General features: G+C 36.0%; 1 protein-coding gene across 1 annotated transcript in view; it reads left to right on the top strand.

The window, feature by feature from the left end:
- Positions 1-15,161, top strand: part of LOC120539060 (allograft inflammatory factor 1-like) — a 48,271-nt gene that overhangs the window by 17,487 nt on the left and 15,623 nt on the right. The window contains exons 3-4 of the mRNA XM_039768778.1: positions 2,122-2,188; positions 4,450-4,491. Of these exons, the coding sequence (XP_039624712.1) occupies positions 2,122-2,188; positions 4,450-4,491 (109 nt within the window). The remainder of the gene's footprint in view (positions 1-2,121; positions 2,189-4,449; positions 4,492-15,161) is intronic.

The following is a 15,161-nucleotide window of genomic DNA, read 5'->3' as shown; positions in this document are numbered from 1 at the left end:
ACACTAGAGTTTTACATTCTTTCTGAAAGTACCTCCATCCACAATAAAATGACAGTAAACTCATATAATATAGCCATTTGCCTGTACTGGGCATGCACATACCAGTAGAAAAACGAAAAGGAAGTGTCCTCCTTGAAGGGATGGATTTTTCACAGTGCTGTAGCAGTCAGTAAATTGTTTGCCTTTTGTGTATGTATGTAGCATTCAAACTGTACAAAACGCAATTTGGATGCAACACAACGCCATGGACAGCAGCTCCTCTTTGTCCTCTACATTGCTTTATGGTTTTCTTCCACAACGGGTGACCAATCAGGTAATGAGACATTGTAGTGAGCAGAGTGCAAGCAGGAAAAGGACATGTGATAACCACAGACTAATAAAGTGTGATTAGTGTCTGTGTTTTTAAAACTTTTCGTTTTCACTTATCCCCACTTCATCGCATTTTCAGAAAATATAGAGCACTGGAAAGCTCTCCATTTTCAGGGGTTAAGAACACCTGGATAGTTTGAATGAAAGGCAAAAATTGAGATTAATGGAGAGTGGCTCTTTAGAGTGATGCCATAGTGGAACCAATATTGGTTCACATAAAGATTCATCCCTGTGAAGGTTCCAGAAAGCACCTTTGATTAGATTCTTAACAGGCTACACACAGTAAATAACCATGAATGCATGGTAAAAGATGTTTGAAATACCAATGGCTCATAATTTTAAAAGGACTCTTGCTGCATATAATACACGGTGGCCCACAAAAAAGTGGCCCACCTCCACCAAGACGACACCCATCTCGTCTGCTGCCGGATAGGTGGCTGTGGTCGTGTCTGAAATAAGCACAGAGATGTATTGACACACAAAGAGATCACTTTCAGCATTTTCTGTATAAGTGAGTACCAAATGTGATCATTTTTCTCTTCACCATGCAATGTAGTCGTCTCGGTTGAGGCGAGCCACTTTTTTCTGGGCCACCCCGGTACTACAGGCTAAGTTCTAATCCGTTAGTATCCTGTTAGGTAGCTTACCATACATTAAAGATTTCATTTTTCCCATATTAGGAAGCTTTTCAAAGCACAAAGAACCAACTTCAAAAAACTTCTGCAAAGAACTATTTCCAGATGAAATGGTTTGTCAAGCAATAGTTCTATGAGTAAAAACAAAACCAAGTAAAGCATCCTAAAGTGCCATTTAAAAAAACATTTCTAAGAGTGTAGTGTGGATGTACAGTAGCTACAATGTTCTGCTAATCCAACTCTTGGATTCCCCTTTGAAAGACATTTTTAAAATAAATAGTTAGGCCTTGAGTGGCACAGTGGGTAGTGCTACTGCCTCACAGTTAGTAGACCCGGGTTCACTTTCTGGGTCCTCCCTGCATGGAGTTTGCATGTTCTCCACATGTCTGCTTGGGTTTCCTCCCACAGTCCAAAGACATGTAGGTTAGGTGCATTGGCGATCCTAAATTTTCACTAGTGTGTGTATGCCCTGCGGTGGGCTGGCGCCCTGCCCGGGCTTTGTTTCCTGCCTCGTGCCCTGGGATTGGCTCCAGCAGGCCCCCATGACACTGTAGTTAGGATATAACGGGTTGGATAATGGATGGATAGATAGTTGGGCCTTCCAATCGTTTGCACAAAGTTGAAAAGTTCTGTCCAATTTGGAGTTCCTGCAACCTACCCCACACTTATTCAATCAAGTGTTACTTTACAGATCACAGTCCACAGAAAACACTATCAGAAAACATTTAACAAAATGAAGATAATGGAGTAAACCTACACAATAAGAGATTCGGGTCTAGACTGGTCATTAGCCCCTCAAAGAACATTTTGCAGCTGCAGCCACAGAACTGAACTGAAAGGCACGCAAGGACAGACCACACCAGTGTCCAAAACCTAGGAGAGAGGCAATGTGTCATGGCAAAGAAATCCACCATTGCCTCACACTTATTTTATTTTAAACACCTTTTCCATTTTTTGTGACAATGTATTTTTTTAGATAAAAAAATGCTTTTACTACAACGTACTTTCTTTGAGGTATTCATGCAAACTAAGTGAGCATTTATAAAAGAAATTGAGATATTTGTCTTTTGGATTAATGAATAATTATTAAGTTTGCCAATAATTTTTTCTTATGCAGGAATATTTAGATGATCCTAAATACTGCAATGAAGAAGACCTTGCAGAAAAACTGGAAGCCTATAAGAGTGAGTATAAAAGTGTTCAGTATGCACGAGGCAAAAGATGGAAAATGATAGGTGATCATCTCTCTTTATTTAACTTGTCACACAATCGACTCTTGTTTTTTAATGCCACAAATTCAATCTCCAGACAGTTTGATCACTTTGAGGCGCATTTGATCTGACATGCCTCTAAAAATATTCAAGTCTATTGTTGTTGGAGCTCCTCCTGAGCTGCGTCCTGCTACCTTGTCTTGAACCTTTGTTCGCTTGAATACAACAAATTTCTGAAGTGCCTGCATTTATTCTCAAATATGTTTCAAAATGTTCAAATATGTTCCTTGAAATTTTTTTCAAAAAAGTGTAATAGACAAAAAGTAGTTCCGTTTCTTTTTTTAACATAAATTTTATACCTACATTTTGCTGTGACAGGTCCACCATAGTGGGAGGCGAGCCTTCTCTCTTCACAAGAGAAGTGAAGACTTGGTTTAATTCTCATTTCCCTCACATAGGCTAAGTTACAGAAACTTTCCTATTTAGAACCTCAGTAATGATTTTGTTAATTAGATAGTACATCAACAGTTTCTTAATTAGGTAACTGACAAATTGTCTTTATTGTTTCATGAAAAAATCAAGTGTTCATGGTTATGTAGGTGTTTAAGAATGTATTAGTGATATTTGGTGAAATAATTTGGGGGTTTTCTAGATGGGCTAAGAAAGCATCAATATTTTTCCCATCTAAAGTAATGAGAAATAGCTGTTCAATATCCAATTTTTTTCATTTTCCAACCTGTTTTCAGGAACATTTTACAATCAAATACCAAGGTATGACAGTATAGAAGAAAAGAGGACAGAGGGACATTTTTCTTTTTTCCACACCTGACTCATAGTTATGGCTAACTGAATAAATTTAGTTAATCTGAACTAGCCCAAGATATTATGTTATTGCTAGGTATTAAACACAGAGAAACAGTTTTGTACAAATCAATTCAATTTGAATTCTTAAACTGATCTGTCAACACAGATTATGGGAAGGAACTGGAGCCCTCAGAAGAAATCTGCGTGAACACAGGGAAAATGTTGTTAGACATATTAGGATGACACATTTCATAATGATTTAGAAGTGGTAATTGAACCTTTAATTCACATGCCTATGTCTTAGCTTACTACATCTTATTGGCCCCAGTAACTTGATAGCATTAGACAGCTCCTGCAGATCTTTCAGCCTCACATTCATACTATAAAACGTCTGTTTCACCTCATTTCAAGGGTGCTTTGTTGGATGGAGATCTAGGAACAATGCAATTATCATTTATTTCCCTCACACAGGCTAAGGTGCAGAAACTTTCCTACTTAGAACCTCAGTAACCATTTCTTAATTAGGTAATTCATTATCAGTTTCTTAATTAGGTAACTGACAAATTAACTGTTTTATTTCACAAAGAAATAAAGTGTTCATGGTTATATACAGTGGGTGTTTAAAAGTATAATTAATTTGATGTTTCCGATAGGTTAGAAAGGCATCATTATTTTTCTACCTCACTTTCATACTGTAAAATATCTCTTCCATCTCATTTTAAGTGTGCTTTGTTGGATGTAGATGTGGGAACTGTGCATTTCACTGGAGTAAAGTGAAATCAAGATCATCTTTATCAAGCAAGTTTAAGATCATGTGTGCTTTGTCACATGGTGCATTAATATGCTGTAAGTATCGATTTGATAAAGGATATACTGTCACATAGAGTGATGACATAGGGAGGAATAAAGCGTGAGTACACTGTTCATTCAAATGCAAGGAAGGAAAACATTCCCCACATTGTTACACTACCACACAACAACTGTACAATTGATGTAAGGATCGATCAATAGACTTATGCTTTTTATGCTCAACTCTGACCATAACATCTGAAGTTTAAGCTTTCATATTCCCCTGTAGCATCCTAGTGAAATCCTGAAGGTATCTTCTCAGTCAACAAACTGCAGGAACCTCAGAGGTTTTACTACTTGGGCATCACTCACAACAAGAAGGAATTGCACTCCCCAGTGGTCCCTACTCTCCCACATTTTGCACATTCTATCAAATCAGTGATGGATCCTATCATTCTTTCAGGTTCATGAAAATCTGTAATTTCATCCTCTTCCTCCTATGTACCCTATCTGTTTTGGCAAAAATGTTGTGGTCCAAACAGAGATGTGCATAGGTCAGAAATACAAATCCTTATAGAAATATGTAGCAGGGAAAGGCATTTAGCTGGTTGACTTAATTCTTTTTTAATTTTGTTTTTCAGAGAAGTACATGGACTTTGACTTAAATGATAAAGGTGATATAGGTAAGTAGAACTGTTTTTGAGAAGTTAATGCTTTAATAATCTATCTATCTATCTATATGACAAGTAAGTAATTATTCTAGCCTGAGGGAGACTCTTGCAAGAAGCTCTTGATGGCAAAATAGAGCCAAGAATTAAAGAAGTACATAAAAGGGTGTTTTTGTTTATAAAATAAAAATCAAAAGGAAGAGGATAACACATGAAAGAAATCAACAAAATAAACAAAGAAAACTAAAGCTTGGCTACTTCGCTAAGTATTATTAAATAGAAGATTTGGTCCCTTCTTGTCATTTGGGTCCTTGCTGCATTTCCCCAATTTTATATAACAATAGTTCTATCAAAACTTGTTGTAATTATGGCTCCCCTCTTCCTCTCACCAGTTAAGCATTTGACAGGCTCTCTTTCCCAACTCCACATTGTCTGTATATATGATTAGAAGGGGTTTTTAAGCTCTGGCCAATGACTACTTCCTGAAATAACCTCTGAGGCCAGGTTCAGCTTCTGGATACAAAAGCAGTGTTTGTTAAACTTTTTTTCCCACAAACTACTCACAACCCAGGCCATAACAACTGTCAGGTTGGGTCACCCTTGGATAATCACCAATGTCAGTCATAGCATCCATTGTTTGATGTACATGAGGCAACCCATTGTGAGATATTTTTCAAACTATATTCAACCCTCTCCCATTCAATACAGTGCTGAGCCACAAACCTGCATAACCTAAAAGATGTCAACATGTGAAATTATGCCACAAGGCAATCCTCCTAGAGCGCCCTCTAGTAGCCTCAGGTGTCTCTATTGTCCACAGTCCCAGCTCTTGATTAAAATGCTATGCAGTCTGAGGTCACATTTCCATTACAATTTATTCCAGGAATCACATATAAATGTCACTCCTTCCATATCTAATTAAACTCCTTCCATAAACCGCAGGCATATTGCACAGTGTCAGTAGGGAAGGGTTACTAACAAGACCATAGAAGTTGCTATAACCAGTTCTCCTAAGAGACCATTATCTGCTCTGCACCTGATAAAAATATTTATGTCTCTGGTACAGACAAGACCTTTATCACGGTTTAAACTTAATATAACAAACTCAAGGAATACATTATGTAGACAGTACATTTTGACTTTCACAATCATTTTACTTTTTCTAGAATTTCACTTTTTCAGTCAGTAAAGTTACACTTGATATGATTTGCTCTGGAATAGATTTCATATTTTTAAAATATTAAGTAGACACTCAAAAAACAATACAGTTTACCTCTCAGATCATCTCGGACAGTAAAAATATCAGTATGTTCCTTGCCAACAACATCATAAAAACCCCACTCAACATGTAAATGTCTTTTAGTATAACAAGGTCAGCCAATTGAGTGCATTAATGGAATGACCAGACTGTTTCTACAAGCAGCATTTAACTGAATGTAATATTGTATCACAGAACTGTCATAGAATTGAGTAGACGTGGACTGTATAGCATTTTATTGTAATCTGAATCATTTTTTAAGTAAAATAAAAAGGAAAATCATAAAATCAAAGCATTTATATAGTTAAGTAAATGAAACAATTGAAAATCCCAAGGTTTAATGATTACTTAATAACAAAGGACAAGGCCAGAAGTGTTGAAAGAATATGCCACAGATTAATTTCTCAGCCTCAGATTCCTGAGCTCTTTTGGCTCTCCTGATGTCAGACTGTTTGATGTGTTAGAGGAGTTCACCCTGTTGTGTTATGCACTGGTGTCTTCACATATGGCAGATCTTGTAACTCTTTAATTCATGACACAATTCTGATTATTTGAGAGTGTCTAAAGCTATTACAGTTTCGTGTTTGATAACTCTGTTAATACTGCTATATATAAAGAATAAAATAATCCAGAAATTTGCCATAGTACCACTTTTCACCCAGTTCAGTTTCACAGGTAGGCAGGTCCTATCATGGCAGAATGGGGCTCAAGGCAAAACCAAACCTGGAGAGCAAGTTTAATGATTTGAGTTTGATATACTACATTAAACTGATTATTTTCTTGACATTTATACCTAATGAAGAAAACTTTGCATAGCAGTTTGGGAAACAGATGTAGTCTGCTCATGATGTAGTCAACACTAGTGATAAGTACAAAGCTGGATTTTATCCACATACAGTTTAACAAAATTAAGTTTGTATGCAATTTTCCAACTGCAAAACATGAAACTCACTAAAATGAGATTTTGTGGAGTTTTAAAGGTTTTTGGAAAAGTAAGTAATATTAGCGCATAAGCTTTACTCCATGGCCAAAACTGCTGTCTCTTACCTCGACCAGCCACTATCATCACTCTGATGTTCTACGACTCCTTCTTTCATATGTTGCAATGTTCCAACTTAGATTGCTCATTTCAGGTCAGAGGTAACACTGTGGATAACAGCATTTGCACTCACTTTCCGTAAGTCTAAAATGTTGACATTCCACCTTTGTATACAATGCCCCCAAAAACATAATAGTCTACTGTAATGACGGAGTAGGCATACTCCACAGCTCAATTTCCACCATGACATTCTTTGTTTTGCAACTGCTTCTTCCACGAGGCATATTTAAAGGATTTTAATAGATGGCTCTTTGCAGGTAAACATTACCTTGTGTATGGTAAGTGAACTAGTTTTGTGAATTTAGCATTCAATTTACTTCAGTTTATTTGTAACTTTTCATTGCACAGACATTACACAGGGAGAAATACACCTTTGCAAATACATAGTAGTTTCTTATGCATACATTAGATAGTAGACAGACCTTTATAATATGTGTATGTATATATATATAACTATATAATTATAAATCTGATATTCACACTCTGTTATGACTGCTTTCTTGTGTGTCTGACCATCTCTCTCATTTACTGTTCTCCTGTTAGTAAACTCTTACTTATTCATGCAACTGTTCAGTTCATAAGCTTTGCAGTTAGATCTTTTTCATTTTTTATTTTAATGTGATGTGGCCTTCAGTTAAAAGCTTCAGCTTATTATCAGAGTGTCATGTAGGAACTTAAGAAAACAATACTATATTTAAGGATTCTACTTCTTTTTATTATATATCTTTGTTATGCAAGTATGTCTTATTTATCATTTGCATGCTATTTATTCATTAATATTCTTATGTATATACTGTATATTTCTTTCTTTGTACGTGACTACTTCTTTGACATGCACTTTGGGATACATCCTTTGTATGAAAATGTGCTATAGAAGAAAAATACTGTTGTTGTCGTAGTTCAGACACCTTTTTGAGTTCAACTGAGATTTATTTGACTATTCAATAGACCTCTTCTTTCTTGAGATGTGAAATCATGATTTGAAGCTATACTCAAACTTGACCAGATCCAATAATTTCCCCTTGATATGCAGGATGAAATCACAACAGTACTGAAAACTGAGATGTGATGGACGATGATTAGTCAATGGTTAATTCCTGCCTTGATGCAGATTAGGTTCTGCCAGACACTACAAAACATAGATAAACAGAGGAATGGAAGGATATTAGCAATGCGGGCAGTGTAATAAAATCAACTCTAACTGAATTCCATCTTTTACAAAGGCATTTTCCTATCAGATACTCTATGTTTTTGTTAAACTTTTTAAGTGATTTAAGTGACTCATTACTTTCAGCTTGAATCAGAGACAATATTGTAAGCTGTTCTGAGACAATCAGAGATTAAGGGTTATTATAATGTAAGACTCAGACTATAAACAATTGTTGCAGTACATTAGAATAGAAAAGTATATTTAACTGTGTGAATTTCAGTATTTGAAACATAGAGGGCATGATAAAGTTAACCCCCCCATTTTGGAAAACATTACTTTGTATTCTGTCATCTACATAAGAGCTCTATGAACCAGATCATTGATATGATGAAATGACAGTTGCTAAACATATTTTTGATTCTTATATGCCTTCCATATATCCAGTGTACATTCTTATATCAAATCTATCACAAATCAGGGCCCAATAGGTTGGGCAGATGGAGGTGTGAACCATTCCAAAGGAGGTCAAGGAGAGCTTTGTGAACATGAGTGCAAAATCTAGAATCACCAGTGTTTCAGTTTGCATACTGAAAGTGAAGTAGCTAGATGTAATATACGGGTATAATCTAGAGGAAATGAAAAGCATGGCGTAAACAAAATAAAAATTAGGTTAAAGGATGAGTTGATCATTCTGTGTTGGGGTAAGGTGCGGATAGAGTTTAAAATAAATTTGCCTTTTCCATTGTTCAGTTAATGCCTATAAATCATAGTCAGGCCACAGAGAGACAGGTTAATGTGAATTTTTTTAAATCAAGGAGATGAAAGAAGTTTGATCAAAATGGATCAGATACATTTCATGAAGCAATCTGCAAGCTGTCTCTCTGCTCTGTTGAAAATTTCATCAAGAAATAATATTTTAGTATAGAAAGAAACCCTACCATGTGATAAATGATTGCCCAGGAGGACTAAATCTGGATATAATGTTTGGGCCCAGTGTGGACAATAGCCTGGAATCGGAAGATGACATGATCACCTAAACCAGGGGTGTCAAACTCCAGCCCCGGGCTCCGCAGTGGCTGCAGGTTTTCATTCTAACCATCTTCTTCATTAGTGACCAGTTGTTGCTGCTTTTAATTAACTTGACTCAGGCCCTTTAGTTGTTTCTTTTTCCTTCATTAGCAACCAAATAATAATGAGACACAGAACAAGTCACCACATCACACAATATCTGAAAATAAAGAAAGGTGAAGGTCTCAGTAAGGTTGATCTCTCAACTCACCAAAACACTTTGACAATGTTGTTATGAAAAACAGAAACAGTTTTGGAAATCTCAGCTGTGGCAGAATGAGATCAACAACAAGCCATGGATTTAAATAATGAGTTTAATTAACAGCAAGAATTGGCTTCTCATCAAGAAACTGGTTAGAGTTTGAAGCCCCAGTTTAGCCGATCATCTGATGGCTCGTTTCACGTCTCATTTCTGTTTGGCTGCATTTAAATGAGGAAATGAATCAATTCAGAGGACTGAATCCTTCTAACAGGGCTATTAAAATGTGAATTAGCAGTGAAAATAGGTCACTGATTATGAAAAGGGTTAGAATAAAAACCTGTAGCCGCTGCGGCCCTCCAGGCATGGAGTTCGACACCTCTGACCTAAACTATGCTAACATCTCTTTCTACATCTACCTTCATGATGCAGAGCCACTGTCCACACAAGGCACTTTCTGTTCTTTTCTGTTCTAGCAGGACTTACATTATCTTATGTAACTAAAACATTGAACTGTGACCAAGGAAAACATATAATGAAAAGATTGCATTGCTTGTAGCTTTATAGCTTTATTTCTTATTATTCACTGGTGCCAGAGGTGTAAGCATAACCATTGAACCTGCCATGAATGGCCAGTTTCTCACTAGATCTTCAGAACAGCAACATTGTTGGTGAATGTTGGAGCTTTTGATTTCTTATCTGGTTATGCATGAGGCCCCATGTGTGTGGCTGCCATGAAGATGTGCATGGCTTTACACAAAGTTTAGTTTTTATATATCTCGAAGTTAGCATATGCAACATTTTTGTACATACACACTGTTTATACATGAGGCCCAAGGAGTGGTGAGAGTTAGCAAGGGTTCCTTTTTGATCTGGCACTGGGAAGGAATCACTCAGAGTCCCTCCTCTCTCCATTTTACATCCTCACATAGAGACGCTGACCATGAACCCAGAGCCCCCGATTTACAAGCAGCAGTTCATCCAGTTGAATTAAATGGAATTTCCCTTCACTCTGTTGTGTATGCAGGCCAGTTGACTTCTACTGAAATGGGAAGGGTATTATATGACACTGTGACAGGCTGTCTCTCTTTCAGCTTCAGTACTGCCTCACTGCATGACCATAAGAAAATGGAGTCCAGTTCTTATGGCGCTAACAGTTCACCTTTTCTGTACTGTGCTCCTTCTGTAAGGACTGTAATAATTTATTTGTGAATGTAAGAGCAAGCCTGGGAAACCTAAGTCATTTGCTACCACTTTGCACCTTTACTTAGAAAGCCTAAATGTCAACCTTAAATATTTATTGGTATAAAAAGCATGTTCTAACATTTGTAAGGTAAGGTAGTTCTACACTAATCGTAGTGCTGGAGAAAATAAAGATGTGTTACATGTTGGTTAGCACATGCAAGTAAGAATTTCAATGTACTCTGTACATGTATCCCTATATCTACTCTCTATATATAAAATCCTAAGCCTAAAATTGCAACAATTTTGTGCAACGATTTTATGTGACGTTTTTATGTCATGCTTTAAATCGGGCTTATTTTACAACCTACATATATATGTTTGGTATAATTGTTAGATTTTCAGATTCTTATTCAGTTTTCAAATTATAAACTAAAAAATATCAAGAACTCATGTCCTGCGAGACGAGACTTTGTGCCAAGAGATTTAACCATGCCTGGGGCTGGAAATAAAATACAAAGAGTCAGATAGCTGCTGTTCAGGCTTTTAAATATTCGAAGTGCCGCGCGAGATGCAGTTCACGTCATCCAGCAGCTGCTCGAGCACAGAGGAGGTAAAAAAAAAAACTATTTGTTTCCCATCGTATCACCATTTAAGAGGGGGTTTCGGAGGAGCGACCGTGTCACCTTGCGGTGCGTTCAGCCCCCTCTTCACAACGCAAGTGGCAGAGACGCAAAGTGGCTGGGGTGTAGCGCAGGCCAGGGGGGGTTGGTGAGCGAAGCAAGCAGGGGGCGAACCCTCTAGTAATCCTATAAATGGAGAAACAGGAAGTTTTATATATCATCCTACCAGACATGTCTTTTTTTGAAAATATTTGCTTCAGGAGTACTGGATAATAACATGTCTTTTTAGCCTGACTTTGATGACTCATTTATCACCTTTCATATGTACAGTAGCTTTTCATCCTGAGCAACAAACCAGCATTTCTAGAAGTAGTCAGATAAAGCATAGGTTCATTGACAATGAGAAGAGAAGAGTGAATAGGGAGTATGGGTGGGAGTGTTATAATGAAAATATTAATGAAGAAAAGCGAGTGTGCCACCTCCATAGGATGAATCACAAAGCCATTAAAGGTAGGATCAGATCTTTTAACTCCATGTTAGTTTCTTTCTGTGTGTCTTTGTTTCAAGATAAAACATCTGTCTCTTTCAAATTATTTCCAGCTCCAATTCTCTTGTCATAAAAATGCAAATATTGAAATCCAAGTGAACAGTCATAAAGAAAGTCATGCGACGATGACGTTATACTGAGTAGTGGGTTAAAAAAAATATAGGTAGGAAGAAATTAAAATTTGTAAAATGTGTTGCATGAAGGTGATTCCTAAAACAGAACTGTAAATGTACTGTATTTCTTGCCTCTAAAGTGGTTTTAAGAACTGATTTTGTTTTGTTTCTGCTGACCTCTGCTGGATGAATTGAAATTGGCAGGAAAGGCAAACTTTTCAAATCAAATGTGCTCTACTCAGACATCAGTGTTTTTTGATAATGTCTTGTCTAAGTTTTGTTCTTCTGTTTAACTTTGTATTGCATAAGTAGGTGAACAAGTTAAATGAATCATTAAGTCAAAAATGATGTAACACAATGTTCCTTTGTATTTTTTTAACCTTTGTAGTCAACTTTCTGTTATGGCTTCCTTAAGAATAAGCAGAGCTTATAGTATCCAATGAATTTTAAATTAATTTATTTTGCTTAGTTTAACTTTCTTCATATTTAATGTATCAGTAAGGTGGTATGAGTAGTAAAATGGTGTACAAAGTGCATCAAAATTAGTACTAACATATTGACGTCTGACATCTAGGTTCTTAAAAATGTTAACATACAGCAACATTAGTACTTACATTTTGACGTCTGACTACTGGGTTCTTAAAAATGTTATTGTTGCTTTCACCAAAAAAAGAATTACTTTTTAATAGAAAAAAAAACATTTTTGATATCCTTACTATTCTGAGCATTTTGGATAAACATTTATTTGTTGGTGTATTTCTGTCTCTCTGTGTTTGCGTGTATTTTGTAAAAATTTTGTGGATCCTGTAATGAATACATTAATTCTTTTAGGCTTTGTGGACAAGTTGCACATGTTAGTCTCATGAGCTGATTAGGTTTTGGTTGAATTCCATTTTTTCAGTTATGAGCTATTCATGTTCAAAGCTTTTAAAGCTGATACCAACAACAACCGAGCCACTATTTAGAATTTCACAAAATGTGGTATATCCTTTTAGGACATTGAAAGAAAAACTTTTTTTTAATTTTAAATTTAATCCAAGACTTGAGTTCTGAACTTTACTAGTTCACAGTTTTCAAAAACACTACTAGTATTTCATCTTGTTTATATTTTTCTCATATGGAAAAAGTCATATGCTGGTCATATCAGATGGTTATATAAATTATTTGTTTAAATATGTGTGCATTAAGGTGAATTAAAGCAGTAACTATGCTGTATTGCTTTTGTCTGATTTATGTGCTGTAATTCATGAAGTGTAGAGCATACGAATGGTATTCCCATGACTTATGTAAAACACTGTAAGGAAATGATAAGGAAAATAAGATTCTATACATGAAGCTGTGTTTGTCGAGGGTTTCCAAATAGTTCAGAATAGTTCAGGCCCTTCAGATCTTTAGGTTTTGTTTCTGTTGTATTAGCTGACTTTGTCAGGCACGTCTGTCTTAAAGTCCTGCAATGGAAGATTTCTAACATAAAAAGTAACTGTGTTTGTTGAGGGTTTCCAAATAGTTTAAAATAGTTCAAATGTAGCTACTAGAAAGGCATTCTAGCAGCAGTACAACTCTTTGAACAACAAAATATTTTAAGATTTTAGCGAAATTCAAAGCCAACAGTTAACATAAAAATAAGGAAAAAGGTTGATAATACACTCAAGAAAAAAAGAAAAAAGGGAAACTTCTTGTGTTGTCTATGGTAAGTATCTAGTTATATCTCCTAAGGTTTTACACTAGGACCTCTGTATATAGTAGTCAGAAAACTATATGCCCTTTATGTGTATCTATTGAACAGTTCACTTTTCTTTCTAGCTGTGTAACTTCAATCTAATGGCTATTGATTTGTCACACAAATATACAATTAAGAACATTCTGTTACTTTTAACTTATAGGGGGTTAAACTAAGTATTCCATCATCTATAATTAGGATACATTATTCTCAAGTTCAAAACTTAGGAAACTAATGTAAATTTACCATTAACACTAACTTAAAGGACTTGGACCATACAGTACACCTCTTTGATTAGATTAATTGAGCTTGTGTTTTGTCTCTCCAATGCTTTAATTACAGAATTTTAAAAGAGAAAAAACAGACAGTTTTTGTAGTAGTACTACAGCAGGCTCAAAGAAAACATGGTAAAATAATTAAATTAATCAATTTGTCCATTTTTCAACCAGCATAATTTAATTGAGTGGCATAAAGGCTTGAGCCCATTCTAGCAGCATCAGGCACAAAGGAAAACCAAATCTGGAGGAAAACCCTGTCCATTTCAGAGCTCACTCTAGAGTAATGTAAAGATGATGATAAAAAGAAGCAGGAATGAAACTGATGCTTTTGGATTCAAATCCAGTCTCCTGAATTAGTCTGTCATCATTGTTTTTTTTTTGTTTTTTTTTAGTAAAACCCCTTTAAATCTCCAAAGTGTACAGGTCCAGTCACAGAGCACAAATATGTCAGTGTAATGAAAATGGTTGAATTAATCTGAGCTGTGTCTAAAGGATTTGAGCTAATTGTCATATTAGCTCCACCTGGCCCTACCTGCAAATGAAATAGCAAACTACATACCCATACAGTGGTAGAGGTCTAAGTATGTGAAGCCAGCACAGCCTATAGCCCATTTTGGGATCTACACTCTTACATACCAGTAAATATACACAAGCACATTCAAGTGAAGGATACACTGGAAATTGCATACATTGAAATTGAAAAGTTTCACTTGATTTCAACAGTGGTATAAGAATTAATAGATTTGCTCAAGACTTTGTACTAACTCTAGTGGCCATTTCCTCAAGAATTTTATAAGAGAAACGGAGATTGATCAATACTTAGCTCAAAAACTTTTCTATTAACTCTTTTTTTTATAATGAACATTGCTGGAACATCTCACTAGAAAGCCTGAGATAGATTTCTCTGCAGCAGCTAGTGGATCTGTGTGCCCAGCTCCTGAGCACCTGACATCAGGGTAGAATCAGAATTCAGATGGCGTAATAATAAAACATAAATGACCAATTTATGATGTTATGGCCAGAGGAAACCCAGTGCATCTATTGTGAATTAAAGTTTATGGCTGATGTTCAGAGAGAACTTAGTTATTCTACTGTTGGAAATATAGACAGGACCATTAAAGAAAATGAAAGAAATATATTTGAATAAAATTGCACCAGAAAATAGCATACTTTACAAAATCATCTTATGCTTCTGGATTTGTGTGGGGACAGCATTATGGACAAACAGACAGACACACACACACCTATACTGACGCTTGCCTCTGGTACTTCAGCTAAAGTACCTCTCACTCACTCACAAACACTCCCACATATTTTATGTCAGTCCAGACTGCACTGCCAACAGCAAGTCCCTTTTCCATGGTAACCAGCTGGAAAAAAAGTGGCTAAATGATTAAAAACAAAAAATAGAAACATGATTTAATTAAATGTCTCTCGGACACAATCAT

The sequence above is a fragment of the Polypterus senegalus genome, chromosome 11 (genome assembly GCF_016835505.1).
Source record: "Polypterus senegalus isolate Bchr_013 chromosome 11, ASM1683550v1, whole genome shotgun sequence".
In the NCBI taxonomy this organism is placed as follows: domain Eukaryota; kingdom Metazoa; phylum Chordata; class Cladistia; order Polypteriformes; family Polypteridae; genus Polypterus; species Polypterus senegalus.
Note: the sequence above shows the minus strand (reverse complement) of the source record. Positions and strands in the feature narration are given on the sequence as shown.